General features: G+C 45.5%; 1 protein-coding gene across 1 annotated transcript in view; it reads right to left on the bottom strand.

Moving 5' to 3' along the window:
* The window catches only part of ENPEP (glutamyl aminopeptidase), a 140,301-nt gene that overhangs the window by 78,803 nt on the left and 39,779 nt on the right, over positions 1-21,719 (bottom strand). The window contains exons 2-3 of the mRNA XM_069743856.1: positions 3,002-3,143; positions 474-605 (exon numbers count right to left, since the gene is read on the bottom strand). Of these exons, the coding sequence (XP_069599957.1) occupies positions 474-605; positions 3,002-3,143 (274 nt within the window). The remainder of the gene's footprint in view (positions 1-473; positions 606-3,001; positions 3,144-21,719) is intronic.

Here is a 21,719-nt window from a genome sequence, read left to right as displayed (position 1 = left end):
AGACCTGTTGGATCCTGGAGAAAGAGAGTAACCCGGTCACATCATAGAGGAGGGAGAGAACCCCCACGCATATAGCCACACAACGTGGCTTCCCCTGAGGATAAATAAGGATCAGACCCTCTAGTGGCAGACGCAACCTAAAATATTTAACTCAGATTTAGCTGGAGTCCCGACAATGACTACAGCAAAGGCACTGGTTGGCCTCCTCAATCTCCAGCACCACTCAATCCCTTGGCACAGAGTTGCATCTCCTGGGCTTAGTAGTTCTCCTGTTTTGGCTGCTACCCCCCAGACTTCACAATGACCCTTACACTAAATACATGTGTGTGTAAAAATGGCTGAAGAGCTGGCTTCTAACACCATCAGAGGTCACATACATTTGTGATGCCTGTCTTTGCAGGGTGCCACATTAGCCTGTTGTTTTGAGAAGAAAAAGAAATTGTGTTTTTAATTTTTCAAAGATTAAAACTCACAGGAATCCCTTGATTTGATATTCTTTCCACATAGTCAAATTGGTGGACTGCAAAGGCAACCAAGTATGTACTCATAGGTACTGATTTAATGAAACGTGTTTGTCTCCATCCATTTCTCAGGTCTTCAATGCTCTGAAAAGAAATAGAAATAGAGATGCTGTTGCTACGTGAAATCAATGTCTTTTCCGTGTTGCACACACATGCATAATCATCTTAATCAAGCTGATTTTTTTCAGTTCATATATTTAAGTACTTGAATAAAGTCTTTCTGCTGTATACTTTAATATATCACTACATTTTTTAGTTAAAAACTGCTGCTTTTTAAGGCTCATTCACAGTTTAGGGTTTTTTTTTTGCGAATTAATGTTATTTGCTTTTTCTGCGTATAGCACTTGTGCCTATGATATTCTATATGCAAAAGAAAGAGGGTGGTTCTTCAGCGAAGACAAATTCGATTAAATGTGAAAAAACCTTCTGTATTAATGTGGTAAAAAATGAAAAAATGCACTGGTCACCAGGAAAGTCCATCTAATATATAATTGCCTAGAATACTACTTCCTGCAATTTGTGCCAACTTCCGTGGCTTTGTCCGGAGCTAATGTCCGGAGCTAATATCCGGAGATAAGTGACGTCAACAGTGTCCAGTGTCTGATTGGTTGCCGCCTGCTGCGAGCGACCAATCAGAAACGTGCCGTACTGTGACACACTCCGCCCGCCATTTTGGTGTGATTTTTGAATTTTTACCTCACAGCAAGTTTCTACTGCGTGGAGGCGGGCCCAGTGACGTTGCTCTTCAAGCTCCTGCCGAATTTCGTCAAAAAAATGATAATACCATTTACCAAAACTATATATATTTAGTTGTGAAGTGGTTCAGTGACATTTTCACACCAATTTTGAACTTTTGTTTGGTGTTTTCTCCATATACTGCCTATTATTTTTGTTCTTTCTTACTATTATTTATTAATTGTATTATTCTTACATTTGAATAAATAAAGTATATATGGATTCTAGACTCCCGATTCTTTAGAATCGGGCTGCCATCTAGTGATACATAACCGACCATAATCATGATTAACCTTCGTCCGGCTGAATAGGTACAATTGTAACTATTCCGTTTTAAAATTGCAATAACTTTTTTTTTCGAAAAGCCGTAGAGGGCTGAAATTTCGTGACATCTCTGCAGTTTTGGTCCAGAATATTTTGGCCAAATTTCAATAAAATATGTATGAAGGTACAATTGTACCTCTGGAGCCTGTTAACGTTGTAAAATTATGCAGTCTGACAAAGGTTAAGGCTTCTAGCTGAAATGCGTCGGTCATGTATTACGGACATTTATAGTGACCAGTGCAATTTTTCATTAGTTACCATATTAATAAAGAAGGTTTTTTTTCACTTTTAATTGGATTTGCCTTAGCTGGAGAACACACACTTTTGCATGCTGCTATTACGTCCTAGACTAGGGCGGCTCCGTGTGATGATCTCTGTCTAACCATTGTGCATCTGAATTCGGTGAGTTGACTTTCCTTGTCCCCTATGTTATCTGTATGATATTCTATGGGACTGTTCACATATCTGTGTTTTTTTTGCAGACCTTTTGGTTGTGAAAATTCACAGAGACATGTCTGATGTTATGTCGGAATAAGCTCAGTAATGAAAGTTCACGGCCCGTTGAATAAGTCAGATGCCATCCGAATGTTGTCCATTTTTCATGGACTTATAGGAGAAGGTGAGAACCATTTTTCAAAGAAAAATGGCTGAAACTCAGACAAACTCTGATGAAACTCTGATCAAAAATACGGCTGGAAATTAGAACAGTTTTGGTATACAAGAAAATCACTGATGTGTGTACATTAGCCCTTACCCCTGTGTACATTATGGATGACTCAGCGGGTTTTCTGTGTGGATGTCACTGAGGGGAGATTGGCTCTCTGAAGCCTCCTATTTAATCCACAATGTAAAACAGCTTTGGAAGATCAGCTCCTGCTCTGACAAACTTGAGTGGTATGTGGATTCTATCGACAACCATTTTTCTCAGTGATCAATAGGTAGTAACCCCATTTTCTCTGCATTGACTATTATGGTTGAAGTGCCTGGCTGTCTGTTCGGCTGTTGGGGTGTTAAGAGCTGTGGTGAGACACCCCCTTAAACTTGGAGTCAATTTTGGACATCTCTTCATTATTCCACGAGTAATCCAATCATCTGTTTTTCCATTAGGAAGCTCACCAGTTAGGAGGCATGCAAAAACATTTCAAAGAACGAATATGAGTTACTTAGTAGAAATCCTTTACATCACAGCAGATATTTACTCACTCTTCTCCTTCTTTAGCAGGAATATTTTACAGTAACATAGAGCAGACTTTCAAGGACACTCATCATGCAAGCAGTCAATGCATTCAAGAAGACTTGTCTGAAAAACTGACTGGACAAAATTTGCCGGAGGATGATTTTTCTGCTCAAAATGATAATAGCATGGCAAAAAATTAATATGATAGACAACAGGCAGAAAGACAAACAAATGACATAGTTACCTCTATAGGCATATTGGAGAGCGCATTATAGTCGTTTGTGTGAGTAATGGAAATGCTGTAAGTTGCTTTTTTATTGGGTTCATCAAAACATGGGAATGACTTGCGTGCATCTGTGGGTTCATGATCTGTAGCGGCGATGCTCCTTGAGAAGGAAATGATAATATTCAATGGGTTTTTATTTTCAACATATGAGTTGATTACATTTCATCTTGGATGTTTTTAAGTAGTATAGGGTTATATAAGGTGATATTTGTAGCTTGTACACATTATGTAATAATATCAAGATGTTACAGCCTAATAAAACAGAGAAACATACAGCACATAAAGAGCAAAATTGTGTGCTGATAATTTACATGTAAATTTACTCACCCCCTCACAGAATTAATTATTAAGGAATCTCAACTATGTTGAGTTTATTTGTGCTGACAGTGACAAGACCTGCTCTCCCCTCTTCAAATGTTATTCTTGAAAACACAATAAATCACGTTGGTATCTTCCCTTAGATATGGAAAACAACAAGTTACTACTATTCTAGTCTCGAAGATTTTTCAGGCATTTTTTGTAGTCACATATCATGATATTTTTGTATTAAATATATCTACCAAATATTTGTCATAAGCAGGATTCTGTTATTGTAAAACATTATACTGAAAGTATACTGAGAGTTGCACCTAATTCGTTATTATTAGTATGTTTCATTGACATATACATGTATGGCAAGTTGTATTTATATAGCACATAATCCTACAGGAATATTCAGGTATAGTCATGGAGCACTCATTTATTTCAGAATAATTCAAGTGACATTCTTGTGAAAGTTATGTATGTATGTTATGTATGTTTTGGGCCAAGCTGACCACTGCTAGAACTGTAGACAATGGACATCACTGAAAGTCATGGGCTCAGCCTCAAACTAGTTGAATCCATTATGTATAAGAATCATCAGTCTATTCAGTAAATTTAATCTATTCAAGATCCTATGATCAAGATATAAATACACTGATTAAAAAAAATAAAGGGAACACTAAAATACCACATACTAGATATCCCTGAATGAAATATTCCAGTTGCAAATCTTTATTCATTACATAGTGGAATGTGTTGAGAACAATAAAAGATAAAAATGATCGCTGTAAATCAAAATTAATCTCCCATGGAGGTCTGGATTTGGAGTGATACTCAAAATCAAAGTGTAAAATTAACTTACAGGTTGATCCAACTTCATTGGAAATGCCTCAAGACAAGGAAGTGATGCTCAGTAGTGTGTGTGGTCTCTACGTGCCTGTATGATTTCCCTTTAACGCCTGGGCATGCTCCTGATGAGGCGGCACATGTTTTCCTGAGGGATTTCCTCCAAGAGCTGCCTTGCTTATTGCCTATCATTGCCTATCATTTCTACCTGTTGTCTGTTCCATTTGCACAACAGCAGGAGAAACTGATTCACAATCAGTGTTGCTTCATAACTGAACAGGTTGATTCACAGAAGTTTGATTTACTTGGAGTTACATTATGCTGTTTAAGAGTTCCCTTAATTTTTTGGAGCAATGTGGTTTGGCTACATCAGACCTGGGCACACTGTGGCCCATGGGCCACATCTGGGCCTTAGGCTTTCCTATCTGGGCTGTGGACCAGTACGGGAAAACCACCGAGCCCACTGTCCCCCCCCCCTTCTGAAGTTCTGATTTAACTGGTATTTGCATCCTATACCAGTGAATATAATGGTAAAGGACAGCACCCTCTTTTGCCATTCAGTCTGTAAGACTGAGTATCTCAGTGGAGCAGCTGCGATGACGTCACTAAATTGGGCCTGTGGTGGATCCTCAATCTGCACAAAGCAAAGACAGGAGCAGTATGCTGAGAAAAGGAGAGTGACGTGAGTAGTGTTTTTTTTTTAATGGTCATTCACTGTTGGAGAATATATGTAGGTCCACCATACTGTACAGGGCAACTGTGGGAGAGCATACTGTGTTGGGGAAGTTATGTGTAGCTTTCATACTGTTTGGGGGGTTGTGTGGGGATTATAATATGTTGGAGATCTGCAGGGGATAATATTGAGTTGGGGGTGTGGGGGATTATACTGTGTTGTGGGGGCTGTGGGAGCCTTCATTCTCTTTTGGGAGTTGTGGAAGTGATCATACTGTGTGGGGGATAATATTGTGAGGGTCATTCTGTGTTTGGGACTGTGAGGGATTATACTGTGTAGGAGACCACGAGGACCATCATATTGTGTATAAGGAGCTGTGGGGGCTATTTTGGGGGGGCTGGTGTGACCATCATACTGTTTAGGAATGCTGTGGGGCATCATATTGAGTGTGATGGCAACTTAGGTGTGTGTGGTGACTGAGTGGTCCAGCATTCTGTCTGGGGATCTGTGCAAGCATCATACTGTATTGGGGACTGTGAAGGTGTCGTAATGTGTGAGGGGGCTGTGGTGACAGTATGCTGGTTTTTTTGGAGCTTTATTTGCTGTATTTGTTGATCATGGTACAAGGACTGAATAACAGGAACAATATGAATTATACCTTTGTGATCTGCTGAAAAGTAAGTAAATAAGTAATAATAGGTTTATCAATATAACAATACAAGTATGTTAATATTAATATTGAACAGAATAAATTTCAGCATATTGGATTAGCCCTCCGCAAAAGGTACAGACTCTTTCATTGAAAAAATTCCTGTAATACTCCTAGAAAAGAAGAAATGACCTGACATCTACATTTTGAAAAATCCATAATTCCATGCGCAATCTCTTATCCATTGATCCTACACAATGACACTGTCTAATCCATGCTGGTATTGTTAAAATGGCCATACGCATGCGTTAAGGTACCGTCACACTAGACGATATCGCTAGCGATCCGTGACGTTGCAGCCTCCTGGCTAGCGATATCGTCCAGTGTGACAGGCAGCAGCGATCAGGCCCCTGCTGTGCTGTCGCTGGTCGGGGAAGAAAGTCCAGAACTTTATTTCGTCGCTGGACTCCCCGCAGACATCGCTGAATCGGCGTGTGTGACACCGATTCAGCGATGTCTTCGCTGGTAACCAGGGTAAACATCGGGTTACTAAGCGCAGGGCCGCGCTTAGTAACCCGATGTTTACCCTGGTTACCATCGTTAAAGTAAAAAAACAACCACTACATACTTACCTACCGCTGTCTGTCCTCGGCGCTGTGCTTCTCTGCTCTGGCTGTGAGCACAGCGGCCGGAAAGCAGAGCGGTGACATCACCGCTGTGCTTTCCGGCTGCCCGGCGCTCACAGCCAGACCAGAGAGGCAGAGCGCCGGGGACAGACAGCGGTATGTAAGTATGTAGCGTTTGTTTTTTTACTTTTAGGATGGTAACCAGGGTAAACATCGGGTTACTAAGCGCGGCCCTGCGCTTAGTAACCCGATGTTTACCCTGGTTACCGGGGACCTCGGGATCGTTGGTCGCTGGAGAGCTGTCTGTGTGACAGCTCTCCAGTGATCAAACAGTGACGCTGCAGCGATCCGGATCGTTGTCGGTATCGCTGCAGCGTCGCTTAGTGTGACGGTACCTTTAGTTGTTAGCTGAGCATTCATGTGTTTTCAATGAGAGATGAGAAAGCCTATACCAGACAGCTTTTGTGGGGTCAAACGTCCAGGCTAAACTGACTTACATTTTTCTCCTTTCTCTATCTCTATCTCTACCACTGTAAGCAAGTTAAACCGATGCAGTAACGCAGAGGCGCAGAGCAGGGGTCAACAAGAATGTGCTTTAATCTACAGTAATAAACTCCTTGCAGGGAGATAGCAGGGAATATAACAGGAAAGGGGAAAATCAGGTGAAAACAGGGTAATTGTGATACCACACAACAGTCTTGCTATCAAATACAACTTATCGTGACTCCGCAATCCTTTAGTCGCTGGCGGTCCAATGAGAGATGTAGTGCCGGCAGAGTCCAACATCTTCAGGCTTCCCCGCCCAATACACGATCTTGCTTCTGTTCATTTAACTGTGGAGCAAAAGAGTAAAGCTCTCCGCGAGGTTCCTCGTGGAACATGTCTCTCTGAGCAGCTGCCGTCACCTGAATGGCTGCTCTGCACAGCTCTGCTCGGCGTGCGCTCCTCTATGTGCCAGCTGAAGTGAGGATCGCTGCAGCAGTCTCTGTCCCACATGGGTGCCGCTGTGCGTCTGTCAGCAATGGAGGACGCACCGGGCTCTTGCTCCTCCGCGCGAGCGCTGCACTTTGCTTAGCCGGGTGATCGGCGCTCTCACTCACTCAGTGGCCTGTACATGAAAGCTCTGCCACAGTTCTGCCCCGTGCTGTCTCTCATACTGCGGAGCATGCCGCATGCCTGCCTCTGCCCTCGCTGCCGGCGGGAAATTCTCTGTTTCTTCGCGCGCTTTCTCCTCACTGCCTGGCTTAGTCATGCCCCCTCTTCCTTCTTCCTGGGTCATTGGGCCTGTCTTGTCCCCTATTCTTTCCAATGGGCAACATGGGATGCAGCCTCAGCAGTTCCGGACCCAGCATGATGCAGGCACCTGCAACCCAGTCTTCCTCCAAACAAAACCACCACCCATCAATCCTTCTCTGACATAGTTTGCCAGGAGAGAGCTGGAAGGACCCCATACACATAAGATGATCAACCACACAACAAATATTGCCTATTTAATATGGAAATGGTGATGTCCAGTTGTCAATTAAGTCAAGCACTTCCATGAGGAATAACAGAATAATTGTAGAATGCAGAGTTCCAAAAAGATGCTGCAGAATTGTTAACAGGAAGTAGCCACAGGTCAGGAGTAAGGACAAGTCCTCTTTAAAGGGAACAGGTCATCAGGATTTACCCCTAGAAGAGATTAGGAGAGCTTTATCCACCCTCTAATACCCCTTTTTTATGATGCCTGTGTTACTAGGAAATGCTGAATCAAAGTATTTTAAAATGAACTTTAATTGTCCCTGCTTTCCCTGCCTGTGGTCACTAGATAAGTCTGAGACCATTGTCAATTAATGCTACTGTGTAGTGGGAGCATGCCCACAGTAGTGTAACTGACATTCTGGCACATGAGGGGAGAGCAGGGAGGAAAAGCCATCGCTCTTCTCCTCATCCCTGCACAGTTCACTCCTCTCTTCACTAGTCCTGGGACTGCAGGCAGGGAGAACAGGGACTATAACACATGGTTTTCAAACACTTACATTTTAGGACCAATATAGGTTTCATTAATAAAAGTATTAAACGGCTGATAAAGAACTCCTAACAGCTTCTAGGGGTAAGTCTCGATCACAGGTTCCCTTTAAGGGTGACTATAAATGTTAGATGATTCATTGGCCATCAGTCTTTTGTAGGGATTTCACTCACTCAGCTGCGACGGCTGACACTCAGGAGACAGGTTCCTTTAAAGTTCACTGGGTTTATTGCTTCATAAACCATGTGGCAAACAACAGAAAACAAATAGCCTTTGGTTCAGGTAAAGAAAAACAAGTGTCCAGTTCATCTGGCTCAGTCCTGAAGCCGTAACACACTCAGGAGGGTTTCACCTCCACACATATCTACCTGTGTTAAGCATTAGGCTTTCTTTTATATGTCTAACCACACCCAGAACCCATCACATGACCAGACATGTGGTTGTGACATCACCACAGGTCCTGAAACACATATAGGTAGCCATGGTTACATCACAGCAACAAGCCATCTATAAGACACATATCTCCCATCGATTAGACATCCTTTAGCCACGCTACATACCTCCCCCCTCTGCCTAAAGCCGTGGGGCTTGGCACTTTCTCCCACTAGACAAGGGATTCTTGACAGGGCATCAGCATTACCGTGCAGCTTTCCGGCCCTATGTTCCACATGGAAACAGAAGTCCTGCAGGGCTAAGAACCAACGGGTGACCCTAGCATTTCTACCCTTCGTTTCCCTCATCCACCTAAGTGGGGCATGGTCGGATATCAGTCTAAATTTACGTCCCAGCAAATAGTACTGTAATGTGTCGACTGCCCATTTTATGGCCAAGCACTCCTTTTCAACGACTGAGTAGTTCTTTTCAGACGAGGACAGCTTCCTACTCAGATAGAGAACAGGATGCTCCTCTCCATGTAGTTCTTGGGAAAGGACTGCTCCCACCCCAACATCTGAGGCATCTGTCTGAAGAATAAACTCTTTCTTGAAGTTTGGGGCCATCAGAACGGGTTGCTTACATAAAGCCTCTTTCATTTCTTGGAAGGCTGAATCTGTTTCTTCGGACCACTTAACCATTACTGATTTTGTCCCTTTTAGCAGGTCAGTCAGAGGCGCCGCCATTGTGGCGAAGTTTGGGATGAACCTCCTGTAATATCCCACGATTCCCAGGAAGGCTTTAACTTGCTTCTTGGAAACTGGTTTTGGCCATGTTTGAATTGCCTCCACTTTACTGATTTGGGGTTTTATTTCTCCATGACCCACTATGTATCCAAGGTACTTAGCTTCTTCTTTACCCAATGCACACTTCTTCGGGTTTATTGTAAATCCGGCCTCTCTTATAGCATCAAACACCGCTTGGACTTTCTCCAGATGACTCTCCCAGTCCGGGCTAAAGATGACGATATCATCTAGGTACGCAGCAGCGTATGCCTTGTGGGGTGCAAGGACTCTATCCATAGCCCTTTGGAAGGTGGCCGGAGCTCCCTGTAGGCCAAATGGCATCCGGACATACTGGAAGCATCCATCTGGTGTAGAAAACGCCGTCTTCTCCTTGGCTTCCTGTGCCATGGGGATCTGCCAATACCCCTTCGTCAAATCCAAGGTGGTTATGTACCTGGCGGGCCCAAGCCTTTCGATGAGCTCATCAACTCGGGGCATGGGATATGCGTCGAACTTGGAGACCTCATTCAACTTCCTATAGTCGTTGCAAAATCTCCACTCCCCATCAGGTTTTGGGACCAGGACAATTGGGCTCGACCAACCGCTCTTGGATTCCTCAATGACTCCAAGCTTCAACATACGCTCCACTTCCTTGGAGACTATTTCTCGACGGGCCTCAGGAATTCTATAGGGCTTCACGTTCACGCGCACATGGGGCTCTGTCAGGACCTCATGCTCTATGACCTTCGTGTACCCAGGCAACTCGGAAAACAGGTCCCTGTTTTTCTGGAGTAACTCCCGGCATTGCTGTTTCTGGGACTCCGATAGCGTCTCCGCTATAGTAACCGCTCCAACCTCATCTTCTGGGTTGCTTAACAACGATGGAGTTACTGTCGGCTCTCTATCTTGCCACGGCTTGATAAGGTTGACATGGTATACTTGGAATGGTTTCCGTCTTCCTGGTTGGTGAATTTTATAATTTACTTCACCAAGTTTCTCGACAACCTCATATGGCCCTTGCCATTTGGCCAAGAACTTGCTTTCCACTGTCGGAACTAACACAAGAACTCGGTCTCCCGGATTGAATTGCCTCACTCTTGCAGACCGGTTGTAGACCCTGGCCTGAGCTTCTTGTGCTTGGAGAAGGTGTTCTTTCACGATAGGCATCACCTTTGCAATCCTCTGCTGCATCAGGGCCACATGCTCAATGACGCTTCTGTGGGGCGTGACTTCGGCTTCCCAGGTTTCCTTGGCTATATCCAGGAGTCCTCGTGGATGTCGGCCATACAGAAGCTCAAACGGTGAGAAACCTGTGGTGGCCTGTGGAACTTCACGAATGGAAAACATCAAATAGGGTAAGAGACAATCCCAGTCTCTACCGTCTTTCTCTATAGCTTTTCTCAGCATACTCTTCAGTGTCTTGTTAAATCTCTCAACAAGGCCATCTGACTGGGGATGGTACACCGAGGTCCTCAACTGGGAGATTTTCAGGGCTTTGCATAGTTCCCTCATCACCTTGCTCATGAAAGGTGTCCCCTGGTCAGTCAGGATCTCCTTCGGCAGACCTGTCCGGGAAAAGACATGGACCAACTCGCGAGCTATACTCTTTGAAGAAGAATTTCTCAAGGGAATTGCCTCAGGATAGCGTGTGGCGTAGTCCAGGATGACTAATATATACTGATGGCCCCGGGCTGATTTAACTAAGGGACCGACCAAGTCCATGGCAATTCTCTCGAATGGCACCTCAATAATGGGCAGTGGCACAAGGGGGTTCCGGAAATGAGGAGTGGGAGCAGTTAGCTGACATGTAGGGCAGGACCTGCAATAGTTCACTATTTCCCGGTGGCACCCAGGCCAATAGAACCTCTGCACAACCCGTTCCTGCGTTTTTTCCACCCCTAGGTGTCCACCCAAGATGTGTGAATGGGCCATGTCCAACACCTTCCGTCTATATGGACCCGGCACTACCAACTGCTCTACCAACTCCTCCCTTATTTTCGTGACCCGGTACAACAACTCCCTGCTCATTAGAAAATGGGGAAATCTTGTGTCTGCCCCCGGCTCCTGTACCACCCCGTCAATAACTGTGACATTATTAAAGGCTTCCCTCAGAGTGGGGTCCCTATGTTGGGCAGTCCCAAAATTTTCACCGGATACCTCTAACTCCAGAATGTCAGATGCAGGGGACACTTCCTCCTCATCTCCAGCCAGGACACAAAAAGGAAATCTGTCTGACTCTGGGTGTGGCACCACCCTTCCCGGGTTCACTGGTTCCCTACTCTTGCTAGGGAGCTCAGAACCTTTCCCCCACAAATCCCAAAACAAACAGAAATCCCGGCCAATAATTATAGGGTGCAACAAGTCCTGAACGACGCCGACTATGTGGGACTCCGTGCCACATGTCGTTTCAATGTTCACACTGGCCACAGGGTAGTCCTTTGCATCACCATGTATGCACCGCACTCCGACCTTCTTTCCCGGGAGCAGGTGGAGAGGAAAAGTGGCCCTCACCAGGGTCACTAGGCTCCCCGAGTCTAACAGTGCCGTTACTGCTTGACCGTTCACCTTCACGGGACATGCTTGAGGTCCCTCGTTGGGCGGAGAGTTCACACTGCAAGCTGGATACGCATAGTATGAACAACGGCGTCCCATGCTGCAGTCCATCTGCTCAGTGGTTTGGGAACAACGGGCAGCTATATGTCCTGGCTTGTGGCACCTCCAACAAATAATATCACCCGTGGGGACCTTGGGCACCACCTCCCCCGCCCTTTGTGACCTTGGACGCACCACCCCTTTTTGGGACTCAGCTGCCTTCTGGGATCCCCAGTACAGCATGGGCTGCCTCCCGAAGGAGCCTTCCAACCCTTGGTACCTCTCAACCAGTCCGATCAGCTCGTCGGCATTCTGGGGATCACCCTGGGCAACCCAAGACTGTATAGGCCTCGGGAGGGAATGGACAAACCGATCCATCATCACCCGTTCTACCATCTGTGCAGGCGCAGAGGACTCTGGCTGCAGCCATTTCTGGACCAGGTGCAACAGATCAAACATTTGGGAACGAGGTGGTTTGTCCCGGCGATAGCCCCAGGAGTGAACTCGCTGTGCCCTGACAGTCAGTGTCACCCCCAAACGTGCGAGAATCTCGGCTTTCAATTTGTGATACTCTTTGGCATCCTGCAAGGTCAAATCATAGTACGCCTTCTGGGGTTCTCCCGTCAGGTATGGCGCAAGTACCTCTGCCCACTGCTCTGGCGGAAGTTTTTCCCTCTCAGCGACCCTCTCAAACACCGTCAGGAAGGCCTCAACATCATCCCCGGGAGTCATTTTCTGCAATGCGCGTCTTACCGTTTTCCGGACGTGGGTGTCATCAGCCAAACCTGGGGTTGGGGCGCTCGCCTTGCCCTGGATGGCGGTTGCCAGAAGCTGCATCTGCTGCTGATGCTCCTGCTGGCTCTGCTGCATCTGCTGCCGTTGCTCCTGCTGGCTCTGCTGCATCTGCTGCTGGCTCTGTTGTAACTGCTGCCGTTGCTCCTGCTGGCTTTGTTGCATCTGCTGCCGTTGCTCCTGCTAGCTCTGTATCTGCTGCATCAACAGCCTGTTGGTCTCTTGCTGCCTTTTCTCCTGCTGTGACTGCATCTGGACCAATTGTTTCAGCAGGTCCTCCATTTTCTCCGGCAATGCTTGCTGGCTTGCAACAGCCTTGACCCAGGACATTCAAAATAAACTCACGTCTCCGCTGGGAACGCTGCCCGCATTCTCCACCAATTGTAGGGATTTCACTCACTCAGCTGCGACGGCTGACACTCAGGAGACAGGTTCCTTTAAAGTTCACTGGGTTTATTGCTTCATAAACCATGTGGCAAACAACAGAAAACAAATAGCCTTTGGTTCAGGTAAAGAAAAACAAGTGTCCAGTTCATCCGGCTCAGTCCTGAAGCCGTAACACACTCAGGAGGGTTTCACCTCCACACATATCTACCTGTGTTAAGCATTAGGCTTTCTTTTATATGTCTAACCACACCCAGAACCCATCACATGACCAGACATGTGGTTGTGACATCACCACAGGTCCTGAAACACATATAGGTAGCCATGGTTACATCACAGCAACAAGCCATCTATAAGACACATATCTCCCATCGATTAGACATCCTTTAGCCACGCTACACTTTATACAACCATGTCATCTCTATCGAGAAAAAAGGTGAATAGTTACCTTACCCTATGCCATGGCTTATCTTTAGATATATTTAAAGGGTTATTCCAACAATCACATTATTTTTCATAAAGAACAGTATCATGATAACTATTAATAATATAAAAGATTAAAAGGTTCCAAAGTCAGTGTATGAAACCCCATCAACCCGACTTTATGAAAGACAGGTTGTGGGCCTGCTCAACACAAAACAGTTGAACTACGTTGCCTGACTGCTCCAAGTATTCAACACACAGCGCATACATAATTTAATGAAGGCAGATAAAGAGCTGGCATGGGCATCTGGCTCATCAAAGATTTGAAGCATGTGCCTTAGAGTGAGGGAGCTCATGGATACAAGATGGTCCCTGTGCATGCTCATCAGTTGTCATTAAAACTATTTGAGGATGGTTCCAATGGCAATGAAGGGTAAGTTGAATGGGCAGGCATCATTGGGGGGGCTTAATATGGCACAATAGTGTGAGATTGGGTGAATATTATCATGAGGTGACAATCATTTTGGGAATAACCATTTAAAGGGCCTCTGTCACCCCCTCCAGCCGTTATAAACTAAAAGAGCCACCTTGTGCAGCAGTAATGCTGCATTCTAACAAGGTGGCTCTTTTTATTTTTGGTGCAGTTATTGCCAAAATAAAGCGTTTTATAATTTTGCCAAAATACCTTTCTTTAGACCTGGAGGCAGGTCTTAACACCCCTGCTGGAAACGCCACATTGCCGTCACTAATATCTTCTGGGGCGCCGGGCGCCGCCCCCTTCGCGCTGTTTTCCCATGAAATCCGGCGCCTGCGCTGTTTAGTACTGGCTGGGGCAGGCGCAGTGAGCTCTGGCTGTCTGACCTCACATGCAGTCTTGCAGACTGCGCCTGTGCGGCCAGTGCGGCCACCCAGCTAGTGAATCCCAGCCTCGCAGTGTGCATAATGCATGACACACTGCGGGGCTGGGATTCACTAGCTGGGTGGCCGTGGTGACAGAGGCTCTTTAAGAGGAATGGTTTAACCCCTTCATGACCCAGCCTATTTTGACCTTAAAGACCTTGCCGTTTTTTGCTATTCTGACCAGTGTCCCTTTATGAGGTAATAACTCAGGAACGCTTCAATGGATCCTAGCGGTTCTGAGATTGTCTTTTCGTGACATATTGGGCTTCATGTTAGTGGTAAATTTAGGTCAATAAATTCTGTGTTTATTTGTGATAAAAACGGAAATTTGGCGAAAATTTTGAAAATTTCGCAATTTTCACATTTTGAATTTTTATTCTGTTAAACCAGAGAGGTATGTGACACAAAATAGTTAATAAATAATATTTCCCATACGTCTACTTTACATCAGCACAATTTTGGAAACAAAATTTTTTTTTGCTAGGAAGTTATAAGGGTTAAAATTTGACCAGCGATTTCTTATTTTTACAACGAAATTTACAAAACCATTTTTTTAGAGGGACCACCTCACATTTGAAGTCAGTTTGAGGGGTCTATATGGCTGAAAATACCCAAAAGTGACACCATTCTAAAAACTGCACTCCTCAAGGTGCACAAAACCACAATCCAGAAGTTTATTAACCCTTCAGGTGCTTCACAGCAGCAGAAGCAACATGGAAGGAAAAAATGAACATTTAACTTTTTAGTCACAAAAATGATTTTTCAGCAACAATTTTTGTATTTTCCCAATGGTAAAAGGAGAAACTGAACCACGAAAGTTGTTGTCCAATTTGTCCTGAGTACGCTGATACCTCATATGTGGGGGTAAACCACTGTTTGGGCGCACGGCAGGGCTTGGAAGGGAAGGAGCGCCATTTGACTTTTTGAATGAAAAATTGGCTGCACTCTTTAGCGGACACCATGTCAAGTTTGGAGAGCCCCCGTGTGCCTAAAAATTGGAGCTCCCCCACAAGTGACCCCATTTTGGAAACTAGACGCCCCAAGGAACTTATCTAGATGCATAGGGAGCCCTTTAAACCCCCAGCTGCTTCACAAATTGATCCGTAAAAATGAAAAAGTACTATTTTTTCACAAAAAAAATTCTTTTAGCCTCAATTTTTTCATTTTCACATGGACAACAGGATAAAATGGATCCTAAAATTTGTTTGGCAATTTCTCCTGAGCACACCGATACCTCACATGTGGGGGTAAACTACTGTTTGGGCACATGGTAAGGCTCGGAAGGGAAGGAGCGCCATTTGACTTTTTGAATGAAAAATTATCTCCATCGTTAGCGGACACCATGTCGCGTTTGGAGAGACCCTGTGTGCTTAAACATTGGAGCTCCCCCACAAGTGACCCCATTTTGGAAACTGGACCCCCCAAGGAACTTATCTAGATGCCTAGTGAGCACTTTAAACCCTCAGGTGCTTCACAAATTGATCCGTAAAAATGAAAAAGTACTTTTTTTTCACAAAAAATTTCTTTTTGCCTCAATTTTTTCATTTTCACATGGGCAATAGGATAAAATGGATCCTAAAATTTGTTGAGCAATTTCTCCCGAGTACGCCGATACCTCATATGTGGGGGTAAACCACTGTTTGGGCACACGGCAGGGCTCGGAAGGGAAGGCGGGCCTTTTGACTTTTTGAATGGAAAATTAGCTCCAATTGTTAGCGGACACCATGTCGCATTTGGAGAGCCCCTGTGTGCCTATGCAATGGAGCTCCCCCACAAGTGACCCCATTTTGGAAACTAGACCCCCCAAGGAACTTATCTAGATGCATGCTGAGCACTTTAAACCCCCAGGTGCTTCACAGAAGTTTATAATGCAGGGCCATGAAAATAAAAAATAATTTTTCTTTTCTCAAAAATGATTTTTTAGCCTGGAATTTCCTATTTTGCCAATGGTAATAGGAGAAATTGGACCACAAATGTTGTTTTCCAGTTTGTCCTGAGTACGCAGATACCCCATATGTGGGGGTAAACCACTGTTTGGGCGCACGGCAGGGCTCAGAAGGGAAGGCACGCCATTTGGCTTTTTAAATGGAAAATTAGCTCCAATCATTAGCGGACACCATGTCGCTTTTGGAGAGCCCCTGTGTGCCTAAACATTAGAGATCCCCCACAAATGACCCCATTTTGGAAACTAGACCCCCAAAGGAACTAATCTAGATGTGTGGTGAGCACTTTGAACCCTCAAGTGCTTCACAGAAGTTTATAACGCAGAGCCATGAAAAAAAAAAAAAATTATTTTCTCAAAAATGATTTTTTAGCCCGCAATTTTTTATTTTCCCAAGGGTAACAGGAGAAATTTGACCCCAAAAGTTGTTGTCCAGTTTCTCCTGAGTACGCTGATACCCCATATGTGGGGGTAAACCACTGTTTGGGCACATGCTGGGGTTCGGAAGTGAAGTAGTGACGTTTTGAAATGTAGACGTTGATGGAATGCTCTGTGGGCGTCACGTTGCGTTTGCAGAGCCCCTGATGTGGCTAAACAGTAGAAACCCCCCACAAGTGACCCCATTTTGGAAACTAGACCCTGAAAGGAACTTATCTAGATGTGAGGTGAGCACTTTGAACCCCCAAGTGCTTCACAGAAGTTCATAACACACAGCAGTGAAAATAATAAATACGTTTTCTTTCCTCAAAAATAATTTTTTAGCCCAGAATTTTTTATTTTCCCAAGGGTTACAGGAGAAATTAGACCACAAATGTTGTTGTCCAGTTTCTCCTGAGTAAGCTGATACCCCATGTGTGGGGGTAAACCACTGTTTGGGCACACGTGGGGGCTCAGAAGGGAAGTAGTGACTTTTGAAATGCAGACTTTGATGGAATGGTCTGCGGGCGTCACGTTGCGTTTGCAGAGCCCCTGGTGTGGCTTAACAGTAGAAACCCCACACAAGTGACCCCATTTTTGAAACTAGACCCCCAAAGGAACTTATCTAGATATGTGGTTAGCACTTTCAACCCCCAAGTGCTTTACAGAAGTTTATAACACAGAGCCGTGAAAATAATAAATACGTTTTCTTTCCTCAAAAATAATTTTTTAGCCCAGAATTTTTTATTTTCCCAAGGGTTACAGGAGAAATTGGACCCCAAAAGTTGTTGTCCAGTTTCTTCTGAGTATGCTGATACCCCATGTGTGGGGGTAAACCACTGTTTGGGCACACGTCGGGGCTCAGAAGGGAAGTAGTGACTTTTGAAATGCAGACTTTGATGGAATGGTCTGCGGACGTCATGTTGCGTTTGCAGAGCCCCTGGTGTGCCTAAACAGTAGAAACCCCCCACAAGTGACCCCATTTTGTAAACTTGACCCCCCAAGGAACTTATCTAGATATGTGGTGAGCACTTTGAACCCCCAAGTGCTTCACAGACGTTTACAACGCAGAGCCGTGAAAATAAAAAATCATTTTTCTTTCCTCAAAAATGATGTTTTAGCAAGCAATTTTTTTATTTTCTCAAGGGTAACAGGAGAAATTGGACCCCAGTAATTGTTGCGCAGTTTGTCCTGAGTATGCTGGTACCCCATATGTGGGGGTAAACCACTGTTTGGGCACACGTCGGGGCTCGGAAGTGAGGGAGCACCATTTGACTTTTTGAATACAAGATTGGCTGGAATCAATGGTGGCGCCATGTTGCGTTTGGAGACCCCCTGATGTGCCTAAACAGTGGAAACCCCTCAATTCTAACTCCAACACTAACCCCCCCACACCCCTAACCCTAATCCCAACTGTAGCCATAACCCTAATCACAACCCTAACCCCAACACACCCGTAACCCCAACACAACCCTAACCCTAACCACAACCCTAATTCCAACCCAACCCTAACCCTAAGGCTATGTGCCAACGTTGCGGATTCGTATGAGATTTTTCAGCACCATTTTTGAAAAATCCGCGGGTAAAAGGCAGTGCGTTTTACCTGCGGATTTACCGCGGATTTCCAGTGTTTTTTGTCAGGATTTCACCTGCGGATTCCTATTGAGGAACAGGTGTAAAACGCTGCGGAATCCGCACAAAGAATTGACATGCTGCGGAAAATACAATGCAGCATTCCCGCGCGGTATTTTCCGCACCATGGGCACAGCGGATTTGGCTTTCCATATGTTTACATGGTACTGTAAACCTGATGGAACACTGCTGCGAATCCGCAGCGGCCAATCCGCACCGTGTGCACATAGCCTAATTCTAAAGGTATGTGCACACGCTGCGGAAAACGCTGCGGATCCGCAGCAGTTTCCCATGAGTTTACAGTTCAATGCAAACCTATGGGAAACAAAAATCGCTGTACACATGCTGCAGAAAAACTGCACGGAAACGCAGCGGTTTACATTCCGCAGCATGTCGCTTCTTTCTGCGGATTCCGCAGCGGTTTTACAACTGCTCAAATAGAAAATCGCTGTTGTAAAACCGCATTGAAATGCGCAGAAAAAACATGGTAAATCCGCCATAAATCCGCAGCGGTTTAGCACTGCGGATTTATCAAATCCGCAGCGGAAAAATCTGCAGAGGACCAGAATACTGTGCACATCCCGAACCCTAACCCTAGCCCTAACCCTAGCCCTAACCCTACCCCTAACCCTACCCCTAACCCTAACCCTAACCCTACCCCTAACCCTACTCCTACCCCTACCCCTAACCCTACCCCTAACCCTACCCCTAACCCTACCCCTAACCCTAACCCTAACCCTACCCCTAGTTCTTACCCCAACCTTAGTGGAAAAAAAATATATATTTATTTTTTTTATTGTCCCTACCTATAGGGGTGACAAAGGGGGGGGGGGTCATTTGCTTTTTTTTTATTTTGATCACTGAGATATAACCTATCTCAGTGATCAAAATTCACTCTGGAACGAATCTGCCGGCCGGCAGATTCGGCGGGCGCACTGCACATGCGCCCGCCATTTTGGAAGATGGCGGCGCCCAGGAGAGAAGACAGACGGTCCCCGGGAGGCCAGGTAAGTATAAGGGGGGGGGAGATCAGGGCACGGGGGGGGCGTCGGAGCACGGGGGGGTGGATCGGAACACGGGGGGGTGGATTGGAGCACGGAGTGGGGGATCGCTGTGCGGGCGGGTGGATCGGAGCACGGGGGGAAGATCGCTGTGCGGGGGGGATCGCTGTGCGGGGGGGGATCGGAGTGCGGGGGGGGTTTGATTGGAGCACGGGGGTGTGATTGGAGCACGGGGGAGCGGGCAGGAGGACGGGGGAGTGGAGCACAGGACCGAGGGGAGCGGACCACAGATCGGGGGGCTGGGGGGGCGATCGGAGGGGTGGGGTGGGTGCACATTAGTGTGTCCAGCCATGGCCGATGATATTGCAGCATCGGCCATGGCTGGATTGTAATATTTCACCATTTTTTTAGGTGAAATATTACAAATCGCTGATTGGCAGTTTCACTTTCAACAGCCAATCAGAGCGATCGTAGCCACGGGGGGGTGAAGCCACCCCCCCTGGGCTAAACTACCACTCCCCCTGTCCCTGCAGATCGGGTGAAATGGGAGTTAACCCTTTCACCCGATCTGCAGGGACGCGATCTTTCCATGACGCATATGCTGCGTCATGGGTCGGAATGGCACCGACTTTCATGACGCAGCGTATGCGTCAAAGGTCGGGAAGGGGTTAAAAAGTGATTTTCTTTTGGACAAAATGCAAGCTATATACACATCTACCTGAAAAAAAGATCTAAAAGTTCCCATTCACAATGAAGCAATGATGAGTAAACCTGATACTTTAGGCAGAAAAAAGGGTTTGCAGAATCTCCCCTAATTACACGTTGTAGTAGTAAATAATCAAGAATGTTGAATTTTAACATTCCCAATCATTGGTTATTATTTGAGGCGAGCCTCTGCCAGCAGCTAATTCCTCTCTTTCTATCAAAAACACATGTCTATTTGAGTACTGCCAGGTATGACTGGGACACATTTGAGATGGATGGCCATGAACTGGAAGTTGTAAAGGATTTCAATCTACTCGGATCAATGATCACTCAAGATGCCTTAATGACACCAGAAGTCAATAGGAGACTAGCTAGGGGAAAATGAACAATGAAGTCACTGAACAAGGTCTTCAAATTGAGGTACATTTCAATGGTGATGAAGACACAACTCATACATAGTTTGGTCTTTCTGTAATAATTAATGGATAGGAAACCTGGACGATAAAGAAGAAGACAGAAAAGACAGAAAGACAGAAGAGGAATCAACACCTTTGAAATGTGGTGATAGAGAATGATGCTATCTATACCAAGAAAGAAGAACAAACAAATCAATTTTGGAACAAATCAAGCCAGACATGTCACTCTATGCAAGGATTGCCAAGCTATGACTTGCCTACTTTGGATACATCATACGAAGAGAGCACTCACTGGAGAAGGACATCATGGTCGGAAGAATAGAAGGAACAAGGCGAAGAGGGAGACCAGCAACCTGATGGCCTGATACAATCAATATAATGGCAGAAAAGACCTTGGTGGACCTATTTTGGCTTGAACTAGATCTATCATCCTACAGAGCGTTCATCCATCAAGTCGTCATGGCTCTAGATTGAGCTGAAGGCTAATAATAATGTTTGAGTATGGGGGAGTTGAAGAGTAGCAAGTGTTCCGCCATCAGATAATAATGATGTATTTAATTGCTGAATACAACATATTTTGCTTTTGATCTGTAATATTTCCATACTGTTCTCAAATTATATGTATTGTATATGTATTGGAGTAAAGGCCCCGTCACACATAGCGAGATCGCTAGCGAGATCGCTGCTGAGTCACAAGTTTTGTGACGCAACAGCGATCTCAGTAGCGATCTCGCTATGTGTGACACTTACCAGCGATCAGGCCCCTGCTGTGAGATCGCTGGTCGTGTCGGAATGGCCTGGGCCATTTTTTGATCGTTGAGGTCCCGCTGACATCGCTGAATCGGCGTGTGTGACGCCGATTCAGCGATGTCTTCGCTGGTAACCAGGGTAAACATCGGGTTACTAAGCGCAGGGCCGCGCTTAGTAACCCGATGTTTACCCTGGTTACCATCGTTAAAGTAAAAAAAACAAACGCTACATACTTACCTACCGCTGTCTGTCCCCGGCGCTGTGCTTCTCTGCTCTGGCTGTGAGCACAGCGGCCGGAAAGCAGAGCGGTGACGTCACCGCTCTGCTTTCCGGCTGCCTGCCGCTCACAGCCAGAGCAGAGAAGCAGAGCGCCGGGGACAGACAGCGGTAGGTAAGTATGTAGCGTTTGTTTTTTTTTACTTTAACGATGGTAACCAGGGTAAACATCGGGTTACTAAGC

Source organism: Ranitomeya imitator, chromosome 1 (assembly GCF_032444005.1).
Source record: "Ranitomeya imitator isolate aRanImi1 chromosome 1, aRanImi1.pri, whole genome shotgun sequence".
Classification (NCBI taxonomy): domain Eukaryota; kingdom Metazoa; phylum Chordata; class Amphibia; order Anura; family Dendrobatidae; genus Ranitomeya; species Ranitomeya imitator.
This window is presented reverse-complemented; position numbering and strand designations above follow the sequence as displayed.